This window comes from Cydia strobilella, chromosome Z (assembly GCF_947568885.1).
Source record: "Cydia strobilella chromosome Z, ilCydStro3.1, whole genome shotgun sequence".
NCBI lineage: Eukaryota > Metazoa > Arthropoda > Insecta > Lepidoptera > Tortricidae > Cydia > Cydia strobilella.
The window spans coordinates 4,953,447-4,981,441 of record NC_086068.1 but is presented as its reverse complement, the minus strand read 5'-3'; the positions used below and the strand labels follow the sequence as shown (position 1 = coordinate 4,981,441).

General features: G+C 37.8%; 1 protein-coding gene and 1 long non-coding RNA gene across 3 annotated transcripts in view; one reads left to right on the top strand and one right to left on the bottom strand.

The window, feature by feature from the left end:
• LOC134754503 (uncharacterized) overlaps window positions 1-27,995 on the top strand; it is a 300,790-nt gene that overhangs the window by 77,047 nt on the left and 195,748 nt on the right. The window contains exon 3 of one of the 2 annotated variants that reach the window (XR_010128908.1): window positions 22,079-22,135. The exons of the other annotated variant lie outside the window; for it this stretch is intronic. This is a non-coding gene — a long non-coding RNA (uncharacterized LOC134754503). Of the gene's footprint in view, window positions 1-22,078; window positions 22,136-27,995 lie in introns of those variants that run through there. 2 annotated transcript variants of the gene reach the window in all.
• Window positions 84-14,015, bottom strand: LOC134754026 (uncharacterized). The gene is made up of 11 exons (XM_063690088.1): window positions 13,976-14,015; window positions 13,064-13,233; window positions 10,586-10,746; window positions 9,479-9,891; window positions 8,407-8,630; window positions 6,391-6,493; window positions 4,953-5,080; window positions 3,773-4,063; window positions 2,190-2,483; window positions 1,623-1,820; window positions 84-432 (listed from the first exon to the last, which is right to left on the bottom strand). The coding sequence occupies exons 1-11, from the start codon at window positions 14,013-14,015 to the stop codon at window positions 127-129; spliced, it is 2,328 nt and encodes a 775-aa protein (XP_063546158.1). The 3' UTR covers window positions 84-126.

Sequence of the window (27,995 nt, the reverse complement as noted above, 5' to 3'; positions counted from 1 at the left end):
TTATTTGATTTCAATAATTACGATATTGTTGAAAGATGATTAAACGTTGACTTGGAAGAAATTATGACATGATCTTATCTGCGGAAATCTGTTCAGAATGTTCAGATTTTATGAAGCATCAATTACTTACGCATTATAAGGTATATCCAAAACCAATGCGATCCCCGACTGAGTGATTCCAAGCCACTGCGACGAACAGTCCACTTCGTAACCATTATCCACAGGCCTGGTGACTGTCGTATGGAGCTCCATCATGTGGTGGTACTGGCGCGGAGAATAGAATTGTCCTTTGATTACTCTTTCAACGTTTACTCCTCGATCTTTAGGCTCTATGCCACGGTATACATTCAGTCTGTTTTCGAGAGGAGGCGCGTTAATGGCGTCTTGTATTGTGAAGATAATCGGTTTTTTGGATATGTTCTTGTAGTTCACCTTGAAAGAAAGTAATGAATGCTTGAAAAATCAATCGCTTGATATGACTCGCGTTCCAAGAATTCCAAGAATGTATTTTTTTGGGGTTCCTTTGTTTGACATAATTATTGAGTCATAATCTAATGATTGTCATATTATCATTAGTCATAATTCTGAAACCTTTAACTTTTCAGGATTTTCCTCAGGTTATCCTATAGATAGGTTAGGTTAGGTTTGTTTTATGGCAATCCTGAAAAGTTACGCGTTTCTGAGAAAAACAAAATTATGACTAATGATAATAAGACAATCATTACATTATGACTTTCAATAATTATGTCAAACAATAGAGACCCATTTTTTAAATGTGAAACGTGAGTGAAATGTCTTTAAAAAACCCGTAGGGGTCGGATCAAAAACTAAGTAATTAAGTCTGACTCACGCTTGACTGCACATTTCTAATAGGTTTTCCTGTCATCTATAGGTAAAAAACTATTTTGTGTATTTTTTTCAAAAACTTTAGACCCAGGAGTTAAAGAGGGGGAATGGTCATTTTTTGTCTATTTCCTTTAATAACTTCTAAACTATTTATTTTTAAATTACAAAAAAATATATATTTGACATTCTTAAAATATGTTTTTGTTATGTTTCATTTGATTAACACGATATAGTTTGAAAACTTAATTTTTTAATATTCTCATTTATCACCCAAAAGTGGCCCCCATGTTTAAAATTAATTTGTAATGTGCAAATTTACATACGATATTTTATTGGTTTTGACTAGCGTACTGATAGAAATTAGTTTAATTAATTGTACATATTTTTTTAAATATTGTTTTACTAAAAGAACCTAGTTTTTAGGGTTCCGTACCTAAAGGGTAAAAACGGGACCCTATTACTAAGACTCCGCTGTCCGTCTGTCTGTCTGTCTGTCTGTCACCAGGCTGTATCTCATCAGCCGTGACTAGCTATCACGGCTGATACAGTTGAAATTTTCACAGATGATGTATTTCTGTTGCCGCTATAACAACAAATACTAAAAAGTACGGAACCCTCGGTGCGTGAGTCCGACTCGCACTTGGCCAGTTTTTTTTATTATCTACCGCTCTAGTTAGCCGGCTACACATGGACCACGTAACAGAATTGGAAGACACTACTGACAGAAGAACTTAAGTTTTTAATCATAAAGAGTTGTAGTAAATAGAGATAGTCACCTTTACGAGACATGCCACTTTGTCTGCCAAGACCTGCGTCTCAGCAACGACTACAGCCACAGGCTGGTTGTAATAGAATATTTTGTGGCTTGCCAAGAGCTCTTCGTCCTCTGGGAAAATTGATTGGTCTCCGCGTCCGAGCGTATTTATTCCTGGTATGTCTTTGGAGGTGAAGACAGCAATCACGCCTTCAATTTTCTGAAATAACAATGTCATCAACAATTTACTTATTAACAATAAGTAACAATTTGATTACAACAATTCACTCCATGCTTAATAGTCCTTCTGGTTCTGTCTCGTTTTCGAATCCTGACATCCTGTCAAACCACATTCACATAATTCCTCGCGAATACAAGATAAATGGGCTATGAACCGATTTTGATAAAATTTGACAAGTACAAAGCTTAAGCCCCGGGAGTAAATAAGTTGTTTATATTATCAAGCAATTATTAAGACATTTACATTTTCTGAAAATGCTATTTCCTAATGTACACATGGGCGTTTGATTCTTCAAACATTATTAACAATAACAAATGTATTTAATATTAAAGAAAAATAACAACTCACGAGGACATCAGTGTAGTCAACAGACTCTATTTCCCCTCGCGCAATCGTAGCCATAACAAACGAAGCAAACACTTCTTCAGGTATAGTCGGAATATCATCATTATACTTGGCTTCCCCAGCGCATTGGATGAGCCCCTCCTTTTTCAAAAGCGGTTGGGTAATAGGGTAGTCAGCTTTGTTTGTGTCGTACTCCTGATAGCTCCGGCTCACAGGTGGTCTATCGTCAAAGGAGAGGGTTGCCCCTGATGCGTATATCGGGTTTAGGATTTCACGTGGACACAGCTTAATGACGCACTGTTAATTACAATAGAACAGGTTAATTTTAGTGAGCGGAGCGGACTAAACGAGTTTAAAAAATCACAAATAGCAGACTGCGTGTCTTTAAAAAAGTTATTGATGTTGAAGGCTTATTACAGAATCGAGGAATATTTGACAGACAAACATGCGTGGTCCAAACCAAAAACTGTAATAAAAACAAGTAGCAATTAAAATCATTGTATTATGGGTATTAGAGTTATATGTGACACAGCTCAGATAAGAAAGCACATCAAATATTTTATGTGGGTATTTCATAACAATCAGTCAGATTTATATATACTTATTATAATATATTCTCCTTTCTTTTATTCATTTTATTTTATTTTCCTTTTTTAAGAATTTGATATGTTTTCTGAAAGAGCTATTCAGACTCAAAAAATTCAGCGATTCTCAAAAGTTGGGATCGTAATAAAGGGTTATGTAATGACAAACGTGACTTGAGCCCTTTTTTTGCAAATTACCTATGTATATCCGATCTTAATTCACCATCTTAAAATACTTCCCGGCTGAGTCATTAAAGTTTGAGAATCTCAATTTATCTCCAATTTGCCTGAGGAGGGAAGATCGGACTAAAAAAAACGCGAAATAAAAAAGAATTTGTTGAACTAGTCATACCACGCGGAATATCAGGACGATTTTGTGATATGTATAAACTTAAGGTTAGATATTTTCCTACTGTGCACACTATGCCGTAGCAACAGAGTTGAAATTAGGCAGTAGTCCGAACTTTGGTCTCACTGGAGACTCTTGAAACGTCTCAAAAAAAAAAACCGTCACTGAAGGCGTGTCTCACACAAACTATTTCGTTTATCGAAATAAATAAAATATGACCGAATTCATTATTTTATTGTTAATTACATCCATTAACAGGGACATGTAGAAAATAGTCGTATCATATGAAAAAAAAAACTCCAACACTAAAATCGAAACAAGCGTTCGATCTTATGCGACCCACCCTTACTGTATTGAAGTTGGTACTGTAAAGGTTGGTACTGTAAAACCTTTACAGCCTTTTTGATCAGTATCTGGCAGCCAGATACGCATTTAAATTTAGAATCCGAGCTCCCTGATAAATGGAACGGGGGTGCGCGGATGGCCATTCAGAAAGAGGCATCCATCTAGGATAGTCATATTTAATTGTCACGTAGCTAACCTGAGAGAAAAGAAATACGGAATAATCCATCTTTAATTCCCTCCCTGATAGGCGTATCCCTTTACATGGTAGAGGTGCGGGTACCAATAAACTTTACAGTACCAATTGTTACCTTATAAAATAAAGCTAAAGCCACTTTCTTCCTATAATGCGGACTTGGTTCCGGTGGATTAAAGTCCGGATCCACCTCATTCTCCAAACAATGCAGCGCCCCTTGCAATGTCTCATTCGTGAATAGATCCCGTCCGATCAAAAACTTCTCTGTATTATACGCGTGGGTAAACGAAGGGTTTATACCCCCGTAGACGATGGAAGCGGTGGCAATTTTGTGGGTTTTGGGGTCGAACTTAAACAGGAACGCGCCGTTGACATCAGCATGCGCGTTTTGGGCTTTTGGTCTAATCTGCGATACAATAGGTAAAGATTACTTCAGTGGTGCAACTGCTCCAAGAATTGTTTCAGTTATCACTGTATAAGAACATGCTATAAGACGAGACCACAAAACGCTCCGAACGTGCACGTTTGACGCTAACGTCGATCGCCATACCGTAAAATGGTCCTCCTTTGCACCAATTTTTGCTCCATTTTAAGGAAATTTATTATTAAATATTTAGACGAATTGAATATTAAGAAGAACATCTTATGATATTTTATCGGTAAATCAACTTTATGAAATGTTGTTTTATATAAAACGAAGCTATGAATAAGGAGCACAAAATACCAATTGTTTGGGGTATTTTTGCTGCTACTACTAGTTTCTTAGGGGTGCAAAGTTATTCCATTGTGCGCCAAATTAATAGGCCCCGCCAAAACAGAGATTAATTTTATGACTAATGTAGCAATTGAAAATATAAATACAATTTAGTTTATCTGAATATATACTTAAATAATAACTCAGAAATATTGTTTGAAAATATTAAGTCCTTTTTTTGAACTGGAGCATAGTTACCCACCAAGGAGCAAAGCAGGACCATTTTACGGTACATTGGCTAAAAGTACAAATTGATAGCGGTAGTGCAGTCGGTATGTACACGTTGAGAGCGTGCGTTCCGAGGCCCTCGGATAAGGGGAGAGGTATAGGCTAAGGGAAAGGAGTGAGAGTTGATGTAAAGCGTGACAGCGAGTTATGAAGGAAAGAAACGGCTATTCATTGCGATGTACAATATTTTTCAGGTATTTTTCGAATTTGCTAATTGATCTGGAGGTTGGCGGTGGTTGGTTGGTTGGGTTGGTTGGTCATCGCCTTAGTGTCTTATTAGTCTTGTTACTCGTTGTTGCCTAAGTGCACTTACCTTGTATGTAACGATCTTATAATTTCTGGACAAGGGCGGCAATTTAATCGTTGTCATGACCTTGCCTACTATATTTGTAGTCAGAAATTCAGGAAGAGACATTTCTGTCTGCTGCATACTACGGTCCACTAAAAATTCAAGGTAACTTTATGTTTTTTGACAACAACTTCATTTTTTATACAAGCTTTTATTGCTAACTTTTCTTTCCACAGGGAACTAAAACTCATCGAGACAATTCTAACACAATTAGGTTGCGTTGTTTTATCACAGTTCCAATGGCCACCTGACTCCATCATCAGATCAGCTCGATGATAAATTTTCAGCTTTGAAAATTGGGAAGTAGGTCAAATTTAACTCTAATTACAGACGGACACACAGATAGACAACGGGACAGGTGAAACTAAATAAAAACTTGTAAAATACATATTGCAGGGGTCACCAGTTAGTTTCTTCAGGGGTCCGGTTCTTAAAATAAAATGACCATCGCGGTCCGTTTTTCCTTGAGTTTATTAAATAAGGAAAAAAATAAAATAGGATAGCGGTCCGGATGCGGACCACGGTCCGCCATTTGGTGACCCCTGGATGTATTGATACTGAGACGTAACCGCGTGATCTCATAACATCCCGATATTTCATAATCCCGCTATAACTTCTCACCAGGTTGTTCCCAGTAATTCCCAAAAAGTCCCAGTAATTAAACTAAGTAATTCCCATTGGTGTTAATTAGTGGTATTTTTTTCTCATTGTGTAGCCGCCGTGCAGGTCTCGACGACTCAAATAAAAATACTTCGATTTGAAGTAAACTATTTATATTCTTCCAAGGTACTGGTTACAAAGGGTTCTTTGATTAACGATTAAAAACCGTAGAAGTGGTGGATGTTGTATGAAGGCTGATGAGAGAGTGATCTAGCAAAATTGAACAGTAAAAAGGTGCTTTAAATTTAGGTGCCTCTAATTGTGCCATTTTCAACCAAAAGGGTACTTATAGTCGCTTGTCAGTAGGGCGCTATTTCCATATAGCTTCAATTAGAAACCTTATCGACAAGCGACAATGTGGAACCTTTTGATTGAAAATGTCACAATTGGCCGCGATACAAATTATGTGGAGCGCTCCTATTGGTGCTTTAGAATAAGCTTCCATATTTATACTAGCCGAGCCTGACGGCTGCGTTTAGCTGGTGCATAGATAATTTATATAAAAAAACCGGCCAAGTGCGAGTCGGACTCGCGCGCCGAGGGTTTCGTACTTTTTAGTATTTGTTGTTATAGCGGCAACAGAAATACATCATCTGTATAAATTTCAACTGTCTAGCTATCACGGTTCATGAGATACAGCCTGACAGACGGACAGACGGACAGCGGAGTCTTAGTAATAGGTTCCTAATAAAAGAGTTGCGTTCTTGTGTTTATTATGTTTAGGTGCGTGCTCATACCATACCTAGTGTTATAATGGCTCCAACACACGAAAACAGCAGGAAAATATCCGACTGAAAATCTGGATGCTCATGTTTCAATATAAGATTCCCGGCTAAAGTACCAATCTGCAAATAATAGGAATATATACAGGTTTTCTGGGTCGTTCTCTAGAACCACTAGAACCACTAGAACCAGACTCTGTAAATGACCCACATTATCATATGGTAGTATTAGTTTAATATTTCTAATTTTTAAGTTAAATTATTCTTATTATAAGTATTAACATAGAGTAACTTCTAGAGCGGTACTGTCATAGTAAATTTTGTAACCCCAGTAAATTCACTGCCATCTGTCGACACACTTTAAATCTAAAAATGAAGATTTATAAAAATACGATAGAATGTATTTAAATATAGATAAATGATTTTTTTTTATTTGCATTAATTATTTTTATGATTTTGACCCATGTTCTTTCACTGATATGCGTTAAAATTGTTAAATAACAAACGAAACCGTCAACGCCATCTATTCGAATGTAGGCCAAAACTAGTAGCGCCCTCTGAACGAGAATCAAATTTTCTTGATTTTCGAGGCACGTTTTTTCCTTAGACTGTATCTATCTATTACGGAGTTATATCTATCTTTGGTATTAAGTAATCATGGTCACCCTATGACTTATGAGATACGCTGTATGGAAAGCGACATTCAAGACGTCACATTGAGTAGGGTGACCAAATTGTATGCAAAAATGTTACTTTCTACTTGTTATCTGAAAAATAATCATCTTTATTGATGATAAACTATTATTAACAACATCATTAGGCTGAATTCTGTATGATGTCTTGTTCTCTTGTTCCACGACTCCGAAATCACCCCGTAGTAATGTACAATACTCACAGAAATCTTTTTTTTAAGTCTGAAAAGGAAATAGTCACAGGGGGCTAAATCTTTTAAGGAACCTATTGATACTTCATAACTTAAGGTAGAATTTACCCAACAACTTTCTTAATTTATTACAAATATAGTCGATATCGTGAGACCAAGAAAAACTAGTGTCTATTTTGACTACCCAGATAGCAGTGACGTCAGCGACGTCATAATGGCGACGTAACGGACGTCATAATGACGTTTAAATGCTAGGTGAGTAGATAGGTTACACAAGCTACTTTATCTTATAGTATTAAGTATATTGACAGTAAAGTCGCTTATTATGCAAATATATTATAATTTATATGCAGTTGATATTGGGCTGAAGCCGCGCGCGTCAGTCACGTATTTAGCTGTCAAAGGGTTAAAACTTCCTATCAAGTCCTAATTTACTTACTAGTTGACGGTGTGCTGTTCCAAGCTACTAAAACTATGCTCGAATGAAGTTATCCAAACAATAATCAATGGTGCTTATGGGTCGAGGATAAGGATTTTTTCTGAAAAATATCCTCATCATAGCAAGATCTAATAATTATTGTAAATGTTCCTGTAAATATATAATGTGATCATCACATCTGGCGACCGTGCGTAACAAATATGAAATGAAATGAAAAGGTTTAATGAGGCAAAAAACATTACATCAAAAAAACTTGACAGTGGTCCCCAAACTAGGCCGAGCATGTATCTTGGGAGCCATAGAGAGTTCATAAGTATTTAAATTTATGTCTTATTCAGTATTATGTCTATGGTTTATATGAGTTCACATTATGGAAGAGTGGAAACGTAAACGGACTCAATACAGACGAGAATTCACAACACTCGCGGACAAGGCGGCGCAGGCGGTAGAGAGCAATGACTGCCTCACCGCAGATTTTCGACCTTTTTATCATAGACCTAATAATTATTGTAAATATTCCTGTAAATATTAGCGTGACTATTATTACTCCGTATAGAACCGGCACTGGGATTAAGTAGTCCTAGTATTTTGCGGCATGCTCCGCGACCTAAAAGTATTGGTCGCGCGGTACATATTCCGATTGCGAGAATTTCATTGTTATGGCTTCTCTATAGTAATAATGACTCAATGCTGATGGTAGAACAAATTACTTACGTTTCTCACAGGTATATGGGCAACCACTTCCAAATGTTTCTTCAAAACTTCCAAGTACCAGAAATCATCATTAGTCTTGCTTAATTCGTTGAATAAGTTTAAAGTATCGGTTAGAGTTATGTTTGCCCCAAGAACTAAGTTCATGTCCAGAAAGTGCGTCCGTAATTCGGCCACACCGCTTATATCGATCAGAACTTTGGGGTAAAATTTTATAGGGTAAGCTCCTGTAAGAAATATCATAAATCTTTTTTAGGGTTCCGTACCTCAAAACAGCTCAAGTGCATAGGGGCATGCATAATGGACGAATCCGTACCTTCATACGTTATAAAACGCCGTACAAGCAAAAGAGCATACCTTCGCGCCACTTACCTCCTTTTAATAAAAGGAGTTTTTTTGAAAAAATTCATTAATCGATCATGTACAAAATAAGTTTCGGGGAAAGTACTTATTAAGCCATATTTTCTTAATGTTTTGATTTTTTGTACGCCCGGTTTAAATGTTAGGAAAGGGGCACATTTTTAACTTTCAAAGCGATTACCCTTCAAAGTGCTCACTTAATCAAAAAACTTTTTTATACCTTAGTTATTTTTCAAGACACGAAAAATATTTCCTTGGATGAAATATATCAGATTGGTCCCTAATAGTGCTTGCTTTCTGCATAAAATGCAGTTTCATTTTGCTAAGCCTGACTATAGTAATTGGCCACTTAATAAGGCTTATTGTCTCGAGTTCATACTTATATTGCCTTGTTAAGGATGGCCAATTACTTTTGGAGGGGCCAATAACTGTTTAAAGCAATCACCCTATTTTTTTCATGTTAACTTCTAAGTAGCGGCTTACAAAACATTCATAAAGTGGTCATGATGAGTGACGAGTCACGAGTATTTGAACGAATTTTGCTACGGATGTTCTATGTGCACTCTGGACTACACCTTACAGTAAATACTAAAAACGGAATTTCGATATCTGTCTCTCTATCGCTCTTGCATATTCAGGCGACAGAGAGGCAGATAAATAAATTTTAATTTTGCGATTCTGTGCATGAATAAATTTACTTTTAATGAAATCATACCTCTAGAAGTATTCCCCGCAACCAACATGTAGTTATCATACCCTTGAACGTTATCCAGCGCCTCAAATATTGCTTTAATATTGTCAACTCTAAACCAGACTTTATCATCAGAAATCAATATCTTCTTGGTCACCGAATCATCATTGCTCGTCGTACCTTTTGCATTTATTAAACACCATTCTTGTTCGTCGTGTTCGCAGGTCCCACCGCACTTTTTCCCTGACTTTGGACAGAGTAAATTATCAATGTCTTCAATATCTTTAATCTTTTTTAATATTTTCGGGTCGGGGTCCACTGCAAATGACTTGAAGGCCTCTAGAATGGGTCTGTAGCCTGTACATCTGCATAGGTTGCTACCGAATGATTTTTCGATCTCTTCTTCTGATAAATGATGTTCTGAACTTTGTATTAAGCTAAAAGTAAAGAAAAGGCTGTAACATAGTTACGGAAGGAAGGACATCAATTAATATTATGTGTACTTCAATACGTTGCAAAAAAGGCGGACTTCATGCCACTCTTTTATCATTTTTCTGGGACATCATTTATCCGCGATCATGACTACTGTAACGGCCCGGCCACGACTTTGCGCGACCGGCGGCAACCATAAGTGGGAACGAAAGGCCCGATCGCTGTGTCTCGCTCCAACTTATGGTTGCCGCCGCCGCCAGTCGTGGCCAATGTCGTGGCCAAGTCGTAACCTGCGTCGAAGTGTTGGAAATAAAACAAAACAAGGGGTCCACAGATTACCAGATGATGATATTAGTCTAACAGTTTCAGTTCAGGTTTCGACCTGACGATTAATTAAAACCGAGAGCACAGAATAAGTAATAGTCCGAAAGTGTGTGGCCGCTTGACGATTCCGGTCAGCGTAGACAGATTAGTCCATGGTCTTGGGGCGAAAACTGACGACTCTAAACTGCTAGAGTGTAGTCGCAAAGGCGGTAGCAGGCCATTGCCGGCAGGCAATAATTGCTTATGTGTGTAGACGTTATTGGCCCTCGAAGCCGGCTGATAGGACCAGAGACTGCAGGCGAACTGTTAATCTGTGGGCCCCTTATAAGTTCGCAATATACCTGATAAAATGTATTAATAAGGATATAAACTTACCTATACATACTCATAACGAAACCAGGACTGCAATATCCACACTGAGAGCCGAAATAATTGTTAAGTCTTTTCTGGATGACGTTGTAACCTTTCTCTCTGCTTCCTATGCCTTCTATAGTGGTGATGTCCCAACCTTCACATGATAATACTGCAACTAGGCACTGTAAAATATTAAAAAATAGCATCATTTATAGTATATACATAGACAGGCCAATCAAATTAGATTTCTTCGAAGAATTAATTCTCAGTAAGCTGAAGATCGTTTTAATACCTTCATTTGTGCGATTTTCAACCAAAAGGGTACTTATTGTCGCTTGTCAGTAAGGCGCTATTTCCACATAGCTTTAATTAGAAATCAACCTTATCGACAACCGACAATGTGGTACCTTTTGGTTGAAAACGTCACATTTAATCCTTAATTCGAATAATCCGAGTTTGCATAATCCCTGGGGGTGTGTATAAATGTTTGCTCTTTTTACAGTTTTTTTTGCTTGTAGATCGAAAACGGTACGTGCGACGGAAAACTTTGTTAGAATCAAGATAAATAAAATAAATTTCATGTAAAAAATCCGAAAACGCCTTTTCACCGGTGGCTGATCTACCAAACCTTACAGAACCAGACAGGCGGCAAAGTTTTTAGGGTTCCGTACCCAAAGGGTAAAAACGGGACCCTATTACTAAGACTCCGTCTGTCCGTCTGTCGGTCTGTCTGTCACCAGGCTGTATCTCATGAACCGTGGTAGCTAGACAGTTGAAATTTTCACAGATGATGTATTTCTGTTGCCGCTATAAAAACTAATACTAAAAATGTACGGAACCCTCGACTCGCACTTGGCCGGTTTTTTCAATTTTAAAATAAAATAATTTATTTCAAAGCGTCTGGGTGTTTTACCACCCAGCCTTACCCGCTTCACTAGTTATTAACATACATAGGCATACATGTGAAGCTAATATGCATAATTACAATACCGGATTTATTAATTTCCTCCATATTCAAGCAATATGCTACGGGGTTTCGTAATTCATCGCAGCCATAATGTGTTTTTGTAGTGTTTAGTTTCAATATATATTTTTTAGGGTTCCGTACCAAAAAGGTACAAAAGGAACCCTTATGGTGCGACTCTGTCCGTCTGTCTATCACATTGCTAAATATCTCGAGAACTACTTGAGCTATCGATTTGAAATTTGGAATAGTTATGAACAACGCTAACCCAGATACATTGTTTTTTTTTTTAATTAATTATGGAAAATATCCAATATGAAGAGGGGGCAAAATTTCAAAGTCTATTAGTCTCAGCGGGTGTATATATACTTCATTTCCGACGATTCCATGCAAAGGCCCTACCGCGAAAAACGAAAATCGAAATTTCTTTATCTGTCTCTCTATCGCTCGAATACGCAAGAGGCAGATAATGAAATTTGGATTTTCGTTTTTCCCGCTAGGGTCTCAGGTACACTGGTCATACGGCAGTTAGGATATTTTAGAAGTAGACAGAAATGAAAAGTACACATAGGACAAAAAAGATAATTTCTCTACTAAGTACTCCTATTGAAAGTTCCATAAGACCATCCCATTCTTAATTATTAATGCTTTGAAGTCTCTATACATAGTATTGATAGTATTTATCAAACAGCTTGCATGGGTAGTATAGGTACTTTGTTAATCCGGACTTGCAAATTGTGGCTTTATTGTGATAATAAATGGGTCATTCTACTTTTTCGTGACTATTAATCTATTGCCAGAAAAATGAAAAAAATTAATTCCCAAATTGTACCTTAACCAAATAGTAGGAATTTGTTTACCAAAAATCATATATTAATATTGATTAATGTTAAAAGATTGTAACGCAGTGGGTAAATGTCTTATTTTCATACATAACCGGGAAACAACCTAGGACCACTGAGTTACTTTGATTAAGAATATTTACAGTAGTTATTTTTTGAACAAAACTATCGGGATCGATAGCCTAATTAACCCTCTTTCTTCATCATAAAACAGACAATGAAAGTAATGGCTAAGTATTCTTAAATATGCATTTTACGAAAAAAATTCAAAAACTTATGTACCTACATGAAAGTAGAATAGCCCTAACCTAACCTTGCAGAAGTTAAGCTGAATTTTATCCGGAATCTCCTGGGAATTTGCGAATATGTATAGCCAGGGGAATGAGATTTTTCAGGAATGATCCTCAACCGACGTGTGTCATTGGTACATGTTGTATGCATGCATAGGTAGACGTAAGTTCGCACGGTGGCTGCGCCCAGTGCGCCCACCGCGATAACGGGTTAAATAAACCAGTTGGCTAACAGCTGTATTGTGTGTCACTTGTGTGTCCCGACCCGATATCTATCAGTGGCGAGTGGTGTGGTGGCATGCTGATATTGCGTCACATTCACAGAGCCTTTTAATAAAATTCCAGTGAAAACTGTGACTGAGTTAACAGAGAAAGTTAGGACAAAAGAAATATTGGGACTTACGGAGTTAACAGAGAAAGTGATGATCTCGCCGGTGCCTGGGCGGTGCGCACGCGCATTGACCACGCAGGCGCCACAACCGCCCTCCAAGCACATGTACTTGGTACCGCGCAGGTCCGCGCGCCGCCTGATGTACTCGTTCAGCGTTGTATCCACTGATACCTCGGGCCCAGCTATGGAATAATAAATCTAATATTATATACATTATATACTACTAACAAAAAGGCCACCCCAACCCCAATACAAAGGTGCCCGATCACACTCGCTGCGTTGCCGTGTGCCTTTTGCACCAGAAATGACCCAGAGCGCCGCCGGTGGAAGCCCCTTAACCTCATTTAGTTATAAATTACACTAGTTAGTGGAAGATTATGATTTAAACCCTCACAAGTTAGGGCTATAAATATCTCACCATGAGTCTTGCACGGGTCTTGATCCGATGTCTGGGCTGTTTTCCGTTTCACGAAATATCAGGACAATATTTGAAATGAAAAAAATGGTTTACAAAGTATTTGTTTACATTTCAAATATTTCTAACTGTTCTGCAGCTGTTCTGATATTTCGTGAAAAGCCAAATTCAGCCCGGCCTTCGGATCACGACTCTCGCAAGCGCCATCGAGCCCAACATCAGCCCCCGTTCCCAAGTGCCCAGCGACCATGCAGGATCTAATAAGCCCTGTAATATTCTATAATATGTGGTATTTTCTATAAAAAGGGACCTTATTGTCGATGGCGCTTACGCCATTATAAATGATGCTCCGATGTCAATACAATGCCGCGAGACGCTATGCGGCGTAAGCGCCATCGACAATAAGGTCCCTTTTCATAGAAAATGCCCCATATTATAAATGTTAGTTAAATCTTCTTACTAAAAAGCCTAGGTGAATGATCTTAGAAATTAGTAAAAATAATTACCACTATATTTCCTTCCGTTAATAGTAAAGTAGATTCTATCCATTTTGCGAGCTTCAGCGTGGTATTTGCTAAGTCTTCTATTATGCACATGCATTGATAGACTGACGGATTAGGCCATTTAATACCTACTTAGTTCGGCAATTGAACGATACAGTTGAATCAATTAACATAATTTATTTAAGCAATTAGGTAGATGTATTCCGCCGTAAACGAAATAATTACGTGATTTGAATAGGCTGTATCAGGGACAAATGGTTAACGTGAATCGGTTCACGGACCTCTATGAAAACTAAGGGAATACCTCGAAAAACTAAAAACTCTTTTTTATCTGCCTTTCTATCGCTCGAATATGTAAGACCAGATAAAGAAATTTAGTTTTTTGTTATATTTCGCGGTAGACTCTCTAGGCTCAGTCACGAACCATTGGCCTGGTACGTCATAACGCGAGGTCGGAGACTCGTGATTGAAATTAAACCAATGCTCAAGCGGAGCTCAAGTATTGGCGAGGAGGAGTAGGCACGCTCAGCTATGCGACGCTGGGCTATTGGCCAGCATCTCAAGTCCATCATACACGTCCCCGTCGTCCCTGTATCTGCTACAGGAACTAATACCCCTGATGGTAGGTGCGAAGAACTCTACCTAAACATCGGAGCTAGCCTTGGAAGTGGAGAGCGCCGACACGGTTGATCCATCCATTGCCCAAACAACCCAACGAAGGCTCCCAACCCTGCTACAGGTAAGTCCATCAAGAAATTGCCACCGTCAAAGGGCCACTTAAAAGCTCTTAGAGGACTTGGAGTTTCGCACGAGGAGGCGCTACAGCTGTTCACAAAGAGCTTCGTGAGAACTTAAAAAACATGGGGTATACGAGTTCGCGTCAACACACTCCAAACCCGAGCCAACCGGAAAAACGCGCGCGCTCGGAGGAGTGACCGCAGGTAACATTTGTAATAACCCAAGGGTGAGTGTCCCCCCAACCCAACCCCAAGCTTCACAGCCCTACAACGAGGTCCTTAGCCAAGTCCGAAGCGGACTCCAAGCCGATGAGTGTCACGCAGTTGGGGTCCCTCAACACCATCCTACAAAAGATTGCTACTGGAATTGAACGAGGGACCAAAGTTTAAGGGTTACGCAACAAGACAGGCTGGTTACTTCATTACCTGTTCGGTTCGATTACCGGGCGAGACAAGCGAATTAAAAAAATGTTTGAATGCAGTTTTGTTTCTTTAAAAAAAAGAATGTTTCCTTTAAGTAAAATGAGCGGACTTATGGCACAGGGCGGACACGCTATACATCAAAAATCACTTGCGTTTCTATGTGTGAACGGCACGTCTGTACACGCGTCATTCGTCAAAGTGTGAGTAAGTTGCTTAAAAATAGTACGCCAGAAGTCCGCCAGATTTCTGTCGCGGGGCGAGGTAATTCGAGTCGGGGCGGGGCGGTGCGTGGCCGTTCTGTATGATAATACTATTACTTATTCTGTGCTTATGGTTTTAAGGCAATTTCTCTCCAGGGCCCATAAATTTTTTCCACACTGTAGATATCACAATTCGCACAAAAACCTGTCGGATTAATAACACCTCGAATTAATTCAACAATGTTTGCTTAAGAATAGTTAGGTATCCGGTATGGTAAAATCCGGTGTGTACATTCTTAATATATGCAGATTCCGCAGATTATGTATCTACCTAGGGGGCGTCCATTAATTACGTAAGGGCTTCAGAGAGGGGGGGGGGGTCAAGTCGAATCTAACGTGGCTCTATGGAATGCTCGAACTGTTAATGTTTGGAAGAAAAAAAATCTAAAACGATATTTTAACGATATTAACGATATTTGTTAAGTCGAAAAACAACGTTCACGGTCAATTTATGTGCAAACATAATAAGTGTCGCATTTGATGTTTGAATAGTACTTGTATTTCACACGAGGTGAAATTGTGCGCAGTGGACAGCGGCATAACATCGCGTAGGCGGAAGCGGGGCGAGTCACGAGCGACAGGCGTATTGCGGTGCGACTGGCGGCGATTAGCGATAATCCAGGCCCGATTGGTACGTCGCGTCGTCGCATCGCATTTAATGTGGCATGTCATAAAAAATATATGTAACGACGCAGCGCTGACGCTGCGACGACACCAGTACTCTAAGCGATTAGCGACGGGCTCGCTCACAGCTCGAGCGCACAATAACGCATCGTGTGTAGCATACTTGTATCACAATGTACTATTATTGCACACCTCGATACAGAAAACAATACATTTACTTAATGAATACAGTAGTCATTTGTAGAAAAATTGAGTGCCCCAAAAAAAATCATGGAAAACTTGTTTTTTGAACGCTATGATGCCGCCGGTCAATGACACCGCGAGTGGGACAGCAATATAATTATGCGCGTGCGATAGAGATAGGAACAGGCGGGTCAATGTACTGGATTCTTGGAGCTTAGCGTCCTTACTTTAGATATAGAGTTCCGGTTAATCCGGTTATAATATTAGCTGAAAATCGTTGAGCATTAGACTTTCCGTTCGTCGCGACATCTATTGTCGAGTAGCAGTACTATGTCTACTTAATGCTCATTGCTTTAGATTAGGTAATGCAAATTCCATATCGATTGTAACTTGGGCTCGCCGTGATACAACTGGCCGATGGCCGAAATTATGCAACAGGGAGGAGAGCATCTGATTAGAGACCGTTCTAGCTAATTTTGCACCGATTTGCATAGAACAAAGTGAGGGAGTGTCATTATGTTTTCTTATAGTGATTCTGAGTTGAAAGAACCCAAAAACACTAGGATCTGTGAGAGTCAGGTTTTCAATATTTATTTTAGAACACGCCCATTGTCGCGAGCGAGACGTACGGGCGTCTGACATCATTTTAATATAATTTTGATGTCATAATGTAAGTTAGGACCGGTACAGACGGACTGCAATCCGACTGCAACTTGTATGGAAACTGCACGCCGACTGCACGCCAACTGCAACGTCTGCGTACAGTTCCCATACAAGTTGCAGTCCGTTTGTACCGGCCCTTTGAATTGGCCTCCTTGTCGCTTGTAACTTGGACCACGCCGTGATGCAACGGACGACATTATGCAACCGGGAGCACATCTGATTCTTAATGTACATTACAAGATTACCGCTAGCCGTGCCCCGCGGCTCTGCCCGTGTTTTTTTTTCAATTCTCAACTAAGCATTCATTTGCATATGCCTTTTAATGTGTAAAAATTCTGTTATTCTTACTAAAGGGGCCCACAGACTATCAGTCCGCCGGACGATATCGGCCTGTCAGTTGTTCGGATCTGTCAAAATTTTGTTCTAACTGACAGGCCGATATCGTCCGGCGGACTGATAGTCAGTGGGCCCCTTTAGAGGCTAATTCAAACTTAATATATTGTGACATCAAAATGTATTTAAGCGCCACTTGCACCATCCCCGGGGTTAACCGGTTAAACCGTTAACCCAATGGTAACTCCAGGTTTAACCGGTTAAGCCCGGGTTAGTGTTTGAGCACTATATTCATGGATCTATATCATTCTTCGGCCTTCGCTATTAAAATACTTGCAGAAGTTGTGGGAAGCGCGAACCCGTCGGACGCTCCAATTGTACATTCGGCATTTAATCTTCCTATCCTAGCTACTGTGCATAGTTGCAGAGATATAAAACCCCCCACGCCATAACTTCCGATTACATCTAGTTTTTTATCTGTCCCATTCGGATTTTTCAAGACGATTCACTCACGCTTCACATAGTTTTCACGTATTTACAAAAAAACACAAAAATTTAAAAAAAAAAAAAAATTGTTAATAATTGTGTGATGTATCTCTTGAAATGCGAGGCCGACTCGCACTTGACCAGTTTTGTTTATGACCAGCCTGTTAGAACAGAAATTTGACAGTTCCGAACAACTGACAGGCCGATATCGTCCGGCGGACTGTTAGTCAGTGGGCCCCTTTAGAGTTCATAGTATTTCTTGAAATTACTACGTTGGCTGTTTTAAATAGTCACCCAGTCGCCCAGGTAGGAGAAAACCTACAGACTAACAGACAGACAATCAGATTAGATAGAAATAAGCATAAGCTTGCAGTACCCTTCGCTCGGCTCCATAAAATAAAAAAAACATTCATGGGTAACTGTGTAAGGTTTTATAATAAACTTCCAAATATCATCACTGAATTATCTGTTAATAAATTTAAAAAATATGTAATACGTAAACTTATCTCTAAAGCCTATTATAGCACACAAGACTACATGAATGATGAAACACCGTGGGATTATGATTGAAAATAATTAATTATTTATTATTATGTTAATAATGATGAAATTGATAATTCAATGAATACCTATATTAGGTAATCCGTATTTTTTGACATTTAGATTTTTATTCTAGAAAGTTTCTAGACTAGTATTTTTTTATAGAAACCTACAGACTAACAGACAGACAATCAGATTCATACATTAAAAAAACACCTGTTTATTATTACACCAACGGACACTTCGGCGTTACGCGCCACTCTGTCTCTTCGCAATTCAGGACATTGAGATTACAAATGGACATTTAAGTTTGTGTTTTCTTATGTCACACGTATGTTTAGAGACTAAACTCGTCGTCAATAAAACTTGCAAATAAATTCGCTCTTTAAAAGGAAAACCATGACCTTATCAATCTGTTGAATTAAATGTTAATTATAAATATTTCAGGGAAAATAAACTTCGTAAAAATGTTAGGTTATGTGTCAAACGCTAACAAAATCTGTCATATTAACTAACTTAGCGGTTTCACTTACGTATTTTTAGTCACTCGCGCGACATGTTTCGGTGTTGGTGTGGTGTTCCGCTGTTAGTTAGGTTAATATGTCTCACGATAGTTTAAATTCAATTAAATTCGAAAATCTGTCATATTTGTTTACATTATATGCAAGTTCTATTGACGACGACTTTAAAGCAGAGGCGCTTTACATGTAGATTATAGTACATTGACCCGCCTGTTGCTATCTCTATTGCACTCGCATAATTATATCGCTGTCCCGCCCATGATGCCGGCGCTCAATGACACTGCGTGAGCTAGACACCAACAATATAATTAAATTATGCGCGTGCAATAGCAACAGGCGGATCAATTTACGAAAATCTATGTGGAAAGCGTCTCTTAACCTCATACAGAGTATACATTTTAATAAAATTTTAGACAAACGCAGTGTCTTACGAGTCCCCGGCAAGCTCGGTTCTCCATAAAAACGTAGTTACGCTCTCATTTTAAAACGACTAGCTAAATTGCTATGACACTTTGTACTAACAATGGGATAAGGTATATCTAGGTCTGTAATTAGTTTATGTAGCTTCAGATACCATAGTAAACAAAATACAGGAAATTTAAGCTCTTCCTACAAAACTAGTTTTTGCTCTATTTCTTTTGTTTTATATTCTTACAATGGGATAAGGTATAATCTAGGTCTGTAATTAGTTTATGTAGCTTCAGATACCATAGTAAAAAAAATACACCAAATTTAAGTTCTTCATACAAAACTTGTTTTCGCTCTATTTCTTTTGTTTTATATTCTTACAGTGGGATAAGGTATAATCTAGGTCTGTAATTAGTTTATGTAGCTTCAGATACCATAGTAAAAAAAATACACCAAATTTAAGTTCTTCATACAAAACTTGTTTTCGCTCTATTTCTTTTGTTTTATATTCTTACAGTGGGATAAGGTATAATCTAGCTCTGTAATTAGTTTATGTAGCTTCAGATACCATAGTAAAAAAAATACACCAAATTTAAGTTCTTCATACAAAACTTGTGTTTGCTCTATTTCTTTTGTTTTATATTCTTACAATGGGATAAGGTATAATCTAGGTCTGTAATTAGTTTATGTAGCTTCAGATACCATAGTAAAAAAAAATACAGCAAATTTAAGCTCTTCATACAAAACTTGTTTTTGCTCTATTTCTTTTATTTTATATTCTTACAATGGGATAAGGTATAATCTAGGTCTGTAATTAGTTTATGTAGCTTCAGATACCATAGTAAAAAAAATACACCAAATTTAAGTTCTTCATACAAAACTTGTTTTCGCTCTATTTCTTTTGTTTTATATTCTTACAGTGGGATAAGGTATAATCTAGCTCTGTAATTAGTTTATGTAGCTTCAGATACCATAGTAAAAAAAAATACAGCAAATTTAAGCTCTTCATACAAAACTTGTTTGTGCTCTATTTCGTTTGTTTTATATACTAGAGCTATATAAACTAATATGACCTACTAGATATTTATACCTCATGTCATTGTATGTGCACAGTTTCATTACAATCTAACACGTTGTTTTAAAATGAGAACGAATCTCCGTTTGTATGGGAAGGTGAAATTCGGCCGATCTTGCCGGGGACTTACGTACGTTCGCAACGAGATCGCCCACGTAGGACACTTCTATAGGTATCAAAGGATTGATTCACTCCGCGCCGCATCGCGTTCGCGTGCTGTTCTCCTACGTAGTTGCGATCCAAACCCTTCGCTCTAAATTGGCTAAATATATATTGATTTAGTTGTTTGTTGTGCGATGGCAATGTATCAACCAACATCCGAACGTGGGACTGTCAGTCAAGCGGTCGCCTGTAACAACCCAATGCTATTAGATAGCAAATTTCAACGGACCCCCGCATGCACCGTTCTGACCCCTCACGAATGTCGTATCGTACCAATTTGCATTGCATGGGGGTTCAGGTTAAAATGGAGTCTGGGCCTACGGCCTGCAGCAAATACTGTCAACCTCTTTAGTTATGCCAACAATGCATTCAGATTCAATATGCATGCTTCCGTTAAGTTTTGCACTGTCAATATGTTTATGAGAATATTCTGTATGTACATAAAAACATTGCCAGTTTTAAGAAAAACTGTGTCATACATAAGATTAATACTAGAAATAAGCATAAGCTTGCAGTACCCTTCACTCGGCTCCATAAAATAAAAAAATCATTCATGGGTAATTGTGTAAGATTTTATAATAAACTTCCAAATATCATCACTGAATTATCTGTCAATAAATTTAAAAAATATGTAAAACGTAAACTTATCTCTGAAGCCTATTTATAGCACACAAGACTACATGAATGATGAAACACCGCGGGATTGTGATTGAAAATACTTAATTATTTATTATTATGTTAATAATGATGAAATTGATAATTCAATGAATACCTATATTAGGTAATCCGTATTTTTTGACATTTAGATTTTTATTCTAGAAAGTTTCTAGACTTGTATTTTTTTATACAATTTTGGTGTTTGACGATCCTTTTGTGAATTCTTATTATTAAGTTTGACATATCTATAATAAATAATAATTCATTGTTTTTAAGAATAATAATAACTGATATTTGACTCTGATATTTAGATTAAGGTAATATTTAAAGCTTGACAATTTAAAAGTGCTTGTTGCTAGGCCTATTTGAATAAAGAATATTTTGAGTTGAGTTGAGTTTTTGAGTTTGCCCGACACTTTTGGGTAGTTTTCGAGTTAAATAGGTAAGTCAGTAGATTTATTATAAAATCCTAGGTGCTTATTCATAAAACTTTACGGGCCTGATTTAGTTAAATAATGTTTTATCCCTTTCTTACAAATACAAAAGTAAAATAACAGATAAAGACAAACGATTGATAACGCGTTTATGAATAAGTGAATAACGCCATTAATCGTCAGTAGTCTGTTCAAATGAATGTATCAGTACAATTTATAATAGAATTAATTTAACGATGTTTGAATTGAGTGTCAAATGTTCGATGTTAATCATCATTGCTATGATAAGATTATGAGTGGTATGGCTAATCCGTCCCGATAACGGGCAGCCCGTATAAATCACATGCCACAGAAGAATTAATTTATTCAATACTAACAGCAGCAACCTTAGCTGAACAGAGGTGAACCTTATTTGTTTGGAATAAGGGTTAAGATTAATCAAATAACTGTAGAGGATGGTACATTCGTATCGGCTATCGGAACTTTATCGCTATGGACCTTCGAGCAACACCGGCTTCCGACACGTCGGAAGCGAGGAGCCCAAGCGATATCTTACCGTACAAATCATTTTTTGACTTTTTGCGGGGGGCAACGTGCCCACAGGCACACTTCTCACTCACTACATACAAAATCCAATCTGTAATGACGACACAAATAAATGTTAGACAAATCTAGCTTGTAAACCTCGCGGGCCAATTCGAACAATGATCTAGCCACGATCTAGCTATCAAATAGATATGAAATAGAAACGATAATTTAAGAAAGTCATGTCAAATTTGACATTTCCGCGATTCCGAATGTCCTCTTGAACGATCTCTTTAAGATTTGCTTAAGATATCTAATGGATATCCCAAAACGTCACAATAATTGTAGCGTGAAATTACAATTGGTTTCTCGAATCACTGCAAAGGATAACTAGTTGAGAACTAAACCGAAAAAAAAAACCTGGTTGTTGTAACGAGAATTCGGTAGACCCTTAAATTTTTATCGTAGTATATGTGACAACCCTGCAGATAGTAAACTCAACTATTAACTATTATATTAACAAATTGAACATTGCCCGTTACAAACGAATTGTAATCGCTTCAAATCAAATGGTTGGCTAAACAGAATTTTTTTTTAGGAGAACGCAAAATTTGTTACAAGAACAAATTCCCATTTACTATACATTCTGGTAGTATTGTAAGAAATAACCGTGTAAACCATAACGAGTATAACGTATCTATTAGATCTCGTATTGTTCTCGTATCTAGTAATTATCACGTTGTTCGAATTGACCGGTCGCTCTCTTTTTGTGTACGGACGAGTCACAACACCGCACCGCCACAGGCGCAGTTGTGCCACTTGTGCCTATGCTTCGGCAGACGGGAAATAGTACGAATACCGTCTCCCTTCCGTGTTGCTCGAAGCTGCGGAAAAGCTCGTGAAAACTTTCCTTTGGAGAAAAAATGCGGTAAGTATAAGCACTACCACATTTGTTTCAATTGCAACCGCTAGTGGGTTAGTGCAAAGGCAAGTCATAACTTGTTGGCTGATCACGAGCGGTATCGATATCGATCAACATACCATCGTCGCTACAATTGGCTGACCGATGGTAATCCTTATTCCAATGATGTAAGGTATATGATAGTTGATGGTGTTTCGAGATCTCTATTCGTTGCGTCATGAGCCCTTTGCGTGACGGTTTCCGCGATTCCTGCTCATGTGTTGTGGTGAAACCTCGATAATGAGCTAACCTAGTCGGCTAATTTGAGAAGTGACCAGTATTTTGGAATTTTATAGTGCAGTATATATTTTTAAGTGATTACAAGCGATTTTTTCGTAAATATAACAGATATCAAAATTCAAAGGTACGTTATTCAACGAGTAAAATTACAAAATTTAAATAAAAATAGAATAGAAATGTCCAAAATATTTAGTCTAAAAAGCCCCATATATATTTCATATTCCAGTGGCAGAAGAGGATAGTGCGCCATAAAATTTTAGAAAAAATAAAATGGAACTAAAAAAAAATATACGAAATTGTAGCCATGTTTAAGCATTTTACGTCAAAAATGTGACACTGGTAAGAAGTGGCGCCCTCAATCATTTTCTACAATTTACTTCTGACAAATCTATCTATCATTAAGTTCATATACTTCCATTGTCTTCGGTTACCGCGATAGTTACTCATGAAATAAAACTATGAAAACGGATTATATCGCGTATATTGAATTTATAATACATCCCGACGTTTCGAACTCTTTACAGCGTTCACCCGGAGGAGTCACCCGTTGACCACGAACGCTGTAAAGAGTTCGGAACGTCGGGATGTATTATAAATTCAATATACGCGATATAATCCGTTTTCATAGTTTTATTTCATTCATATACTTCCTTTAATACATATGTAACTATTAAATTCACACACCACGCCAGCAATTGTTCTGTCCAAATTCTAAAACATATTTTATACTCATACATACATGTTAACATAATTTTAAGCTATTTAGTTTTCGACTAACAGCGAGTAAGGGATAATGTATCAAGGGTCTGCCTGAAAACCAGCGTTGTGGTAAATACACTGCAACATTATGCTGAGGCAAGCCCCTATTTAACACGCATGAATATTTCTCTCTGATATGTGCTACTCAATTTCTTAGTTTTTTAAGTCTAAATTTAAGGTTTATCTGTAAAAAATGTACTACGCTATCTGTTAACTGCCATTTCATGTGATGTTGAATAAAAATGTTCTATGTCTATGTCTATGTCTATGTCTATGTCTATGTCTATGTCTATGTCTATGTCTTTGTCTATGTCTATGTCTATGTCTATGTCTATGTCTATGTCTATGTCTATGTCTATGTCTATGTCTATGTCTATGTCTATGTCTATGTCTATGTCTATGTCTATGTCTATGTCTATGTCTATGTCTATGTCTATGTCTATGTCTATGTCTATGTCTATGTCTATGTCTATGTCTATGTCTATGTCTATGTCTATGTCTATGTCTATGTCTATGTCTATGTCTATGTCTATGTCTATGTCTATGTCTATGTCTATGTCTATGTCTATGTCTATGTCTATGTCTATGTCTATGTCTATGTCTATGTCTATGTCTATGTCTATGTCTATGTCTATGTCTATGTCTATGTCTATGTCTATGTCTATGTCTATGTCTATGTCTATGTCTATGTCTATGTCTATGTCTATGTCTATGTCTATGTCTATGTCTATGTCTATGTCTATGTCTATGTCTATGTCTATGTCTATGTCTATGTCTATGTCTATGTCTATGTCTATGTCTATGCCTATTGATACTGACTGTACAATTGTCGGCAGCACCTTAGCAGCACCTTTGCATACAAATTTCTATGCAGGGGGGTTACTTTTTCTCTGCAGCTGTATACATCGATTGATATCAATATGAAACGCGTAGACAAGTATAACTATCATGTCAGTGTAAAATTAGCTGCACTAAGTTTTTTCCGTATACAATTTAGTGTAGTTATCAAACACAATAAATCATTAAGTTGCGCAAAAACTGTTTCCCATGTTGTCCATCCATGATCTCTGAGGGGAACCGTCAAGCGTGAGTCGGTTGTTAGCATTACGTCGGGTGAGAATACGTTTGTGCCAATATTTTTCGAATAGTTTTACATTTAGGAATATTGAACTTTTTTTTATCAATTAGGTAGGCACATATGTTTACTATATACAAATATTTTGAACATAGTGGTAATCAAAATCATGAAATAATGTTGGTCAAACCAATTTGTCAGTCAGTATCAGTAACAACCAGGAAAATTATACTCATCCCTTTCTTTTGGGCGCTAGTACTATACTAGTGTAAGACAAAGATAGTATGATTCTCTCTGTCTATGTTTGAAATGAGACAGTCCTTTGACAAACTTTAAAAGCATTTATATTATTGCCATATACGTTTTTGATGAGTAAATGTTAAACAGTACTTTAAGTAGTCATTTTTAGGGTTCCGTACCCAAAAGGTAAAAACGGGACCCTATTACTAAGACTCCGCTGTCCGTCTGTCTGTCTGTCACCAGGCTGTATCTCATGAACCGTGATAGACAGGTGAAATTTTCACAGATGATGTATTTCTGTTGCCGCTATAGCAACAAATACCTATACTAAAAAGTACGGTACCCTCGGTGGGCGCGTCCGACTCGCACTTGGCCGGTTTTATTTATTTATAAATAACGTCACATCTGAGTAGGTGTAAGAGGCAAGTTTTAATAATATTTTTTAAGAGTATTTAAAAGTTTTAATCTTACGGTACCCTAAAACGTTCCTCCGTCAAGGTGAAATTTATTAAAAAAACAGAATATGCGCCATTGTTTCGCCTATCTCGATCGAGATAAAGCCGCATACAAAGACTAACATACACTTAATACGTTCCTACTCTTCCGTTGCTTATTAAGTATTAATGCTGATTAATACAGGTTTTTCATGTTTTTATCAATAATACCGGAAAGGGTACATAATTAAAATATTTATTTTTTGTTATACTTGGCCACCTTTGTATACTATACCTCTCACGTCGAATAATGGTCCCTGCTGTAACCGCATTATAATGGAGCAAGCATTAAACACGAGAATGATTCAAATAGGGAAATTAGCCTCCCAATATTAGAACAACTGGAGGCTTCAAATTTTAGTAGTGCTCAAGACAATTTTAATTTTGTTCACGACAACCATGGCCGATGACATTCTGCAGAAAATAGTGCGATTTGAATCCGCTAAAGGCATGTCCGCATGTGGGAGGAAGAGGAATTAGAGCGCATGGAGATACCTGATTATACAAGAGATAGGACCTATGCCTGAAAGTTTTCAGCTACAAGATGGACCCGAATCATGACATCATTACTAAAGAAATTCTGGAGCAAGCTGTGTACGTGGTGATATTACCCGAAATTCTCCTAATATGATACCTAATCATTGCAAAGAAAATGAATGTAGAGTCAGAAGCTGCAAGCGGTGGATTCAACCTACTTGGTACTTACACTTGCTCTTATTTGTTACTATCTTTGTATACCAAATTGAAAGCAATAAAAATACTTACTTTACTATTATGTTTTTGTTATTTTCATTCCACTTTTTAAAACTGCGCTGCTTAATTTTAATCAAATTGCGTACAAAAAATCTAAAATGTTTAGTATCCAGGCGTTTTCACGCGGTCGTCCACTTTCGTCTTAACCCATTCTAACTGTTGGTACCCCTAGCACAGGGCGGACACGCTATACATCAAAAATCACTCGCGTTTCTATGTGTGAACGGCACGTTCGTACACGCGTCATGCGTCATAGTGTGAGGAAGCGGCTTAAAAATAGTACTGAGAGCACGTCAGAAGTCCGCCAGATTTCTGTCGCGGTCGCGGGGCGAGGTAATTCGAGTCGGGGCGGGGCGGTGCGTGGCCGTTCTGTATGATAACTATGATACTACTATTACTTATTCTGTGCCTCTAGTGTAAATTTCAATTCAATAACGCGACGTGACTTACGCGTTTGCGTTAAGTGTCATTTTGTATAGCATTTTGAGTTTCCAAAATGTCCCGCTTGGCGCGCTGTTAAAAATCCCATACAAAAATAGGCATAACGCAAACGCGAACGCTCGTCACGCTATTGAATGAAAACACTAGAGGTTCTGTGTATGACCCCATACAGAAGTAAGCCTCGTTTGCTTACAAAAGAACAACAAGAGAACAAGTGGGAATGAAAGCCATTTATTACGTTTGTTTGTTCTCTTCAATTAATTGGGCATAGGCGGAGACGAGTGAAAGTGTAGGCTGTGGCTAAGGCGGCAGCTGGCGAGAAACGCTGCGGGCTTAGCACGGTAGCATTTTTATCACCTGTCACCATGTCTGTCACGTTCTACCAAGTATGTAAGTGCGAAAGTCAGATGATAACAGGTGACAGGGACTGATAATGACAGGTGATAAAAATGCAACCATGCTGACACTGCTGGTCTATAATAGGGCATTTGACTACTAGTCAAATCAGTTTCTTTTTTCGAACTGTCAAATCGGTTTTGCTACTATGGGATTTATATAAAATACTAGCATGTGACGTCACAATCAAAATACCTACTCTTTATAGTTTTATACGGGTTTTTAAATAGAAATTGTGTCTAAAAATAACTGTTCTACGTTTCTCTATTAATCTTCTGATGCTTTATTTCATGTATGGTGTAATATAATTTATTTTGAATACAGTTAAATACCCAATTGTGTCGCTTGCCATAAGGATGCTCTGACAGGTTATTCGTATTAAGATATAATCCAATTTCGTCAAGTTATGTTAATTATGTGTGTGGAATCATGGTAACTCCAGGTTAACCGGTTAACCCCGGGTTAGTGGGATGGTGCAAGTGGTCCTTAGATGACTTAGAATATGTGGTCAGATCAAAAATACACGCTGTATAGTGTATGTTACAGCTTACAGCTCAATAGGAAATACGGAAAATACCTTTAGGTAATCGCACTTTCTGCGCATGTATGCTTTATTTTTAGTTTAGTATTAATTTC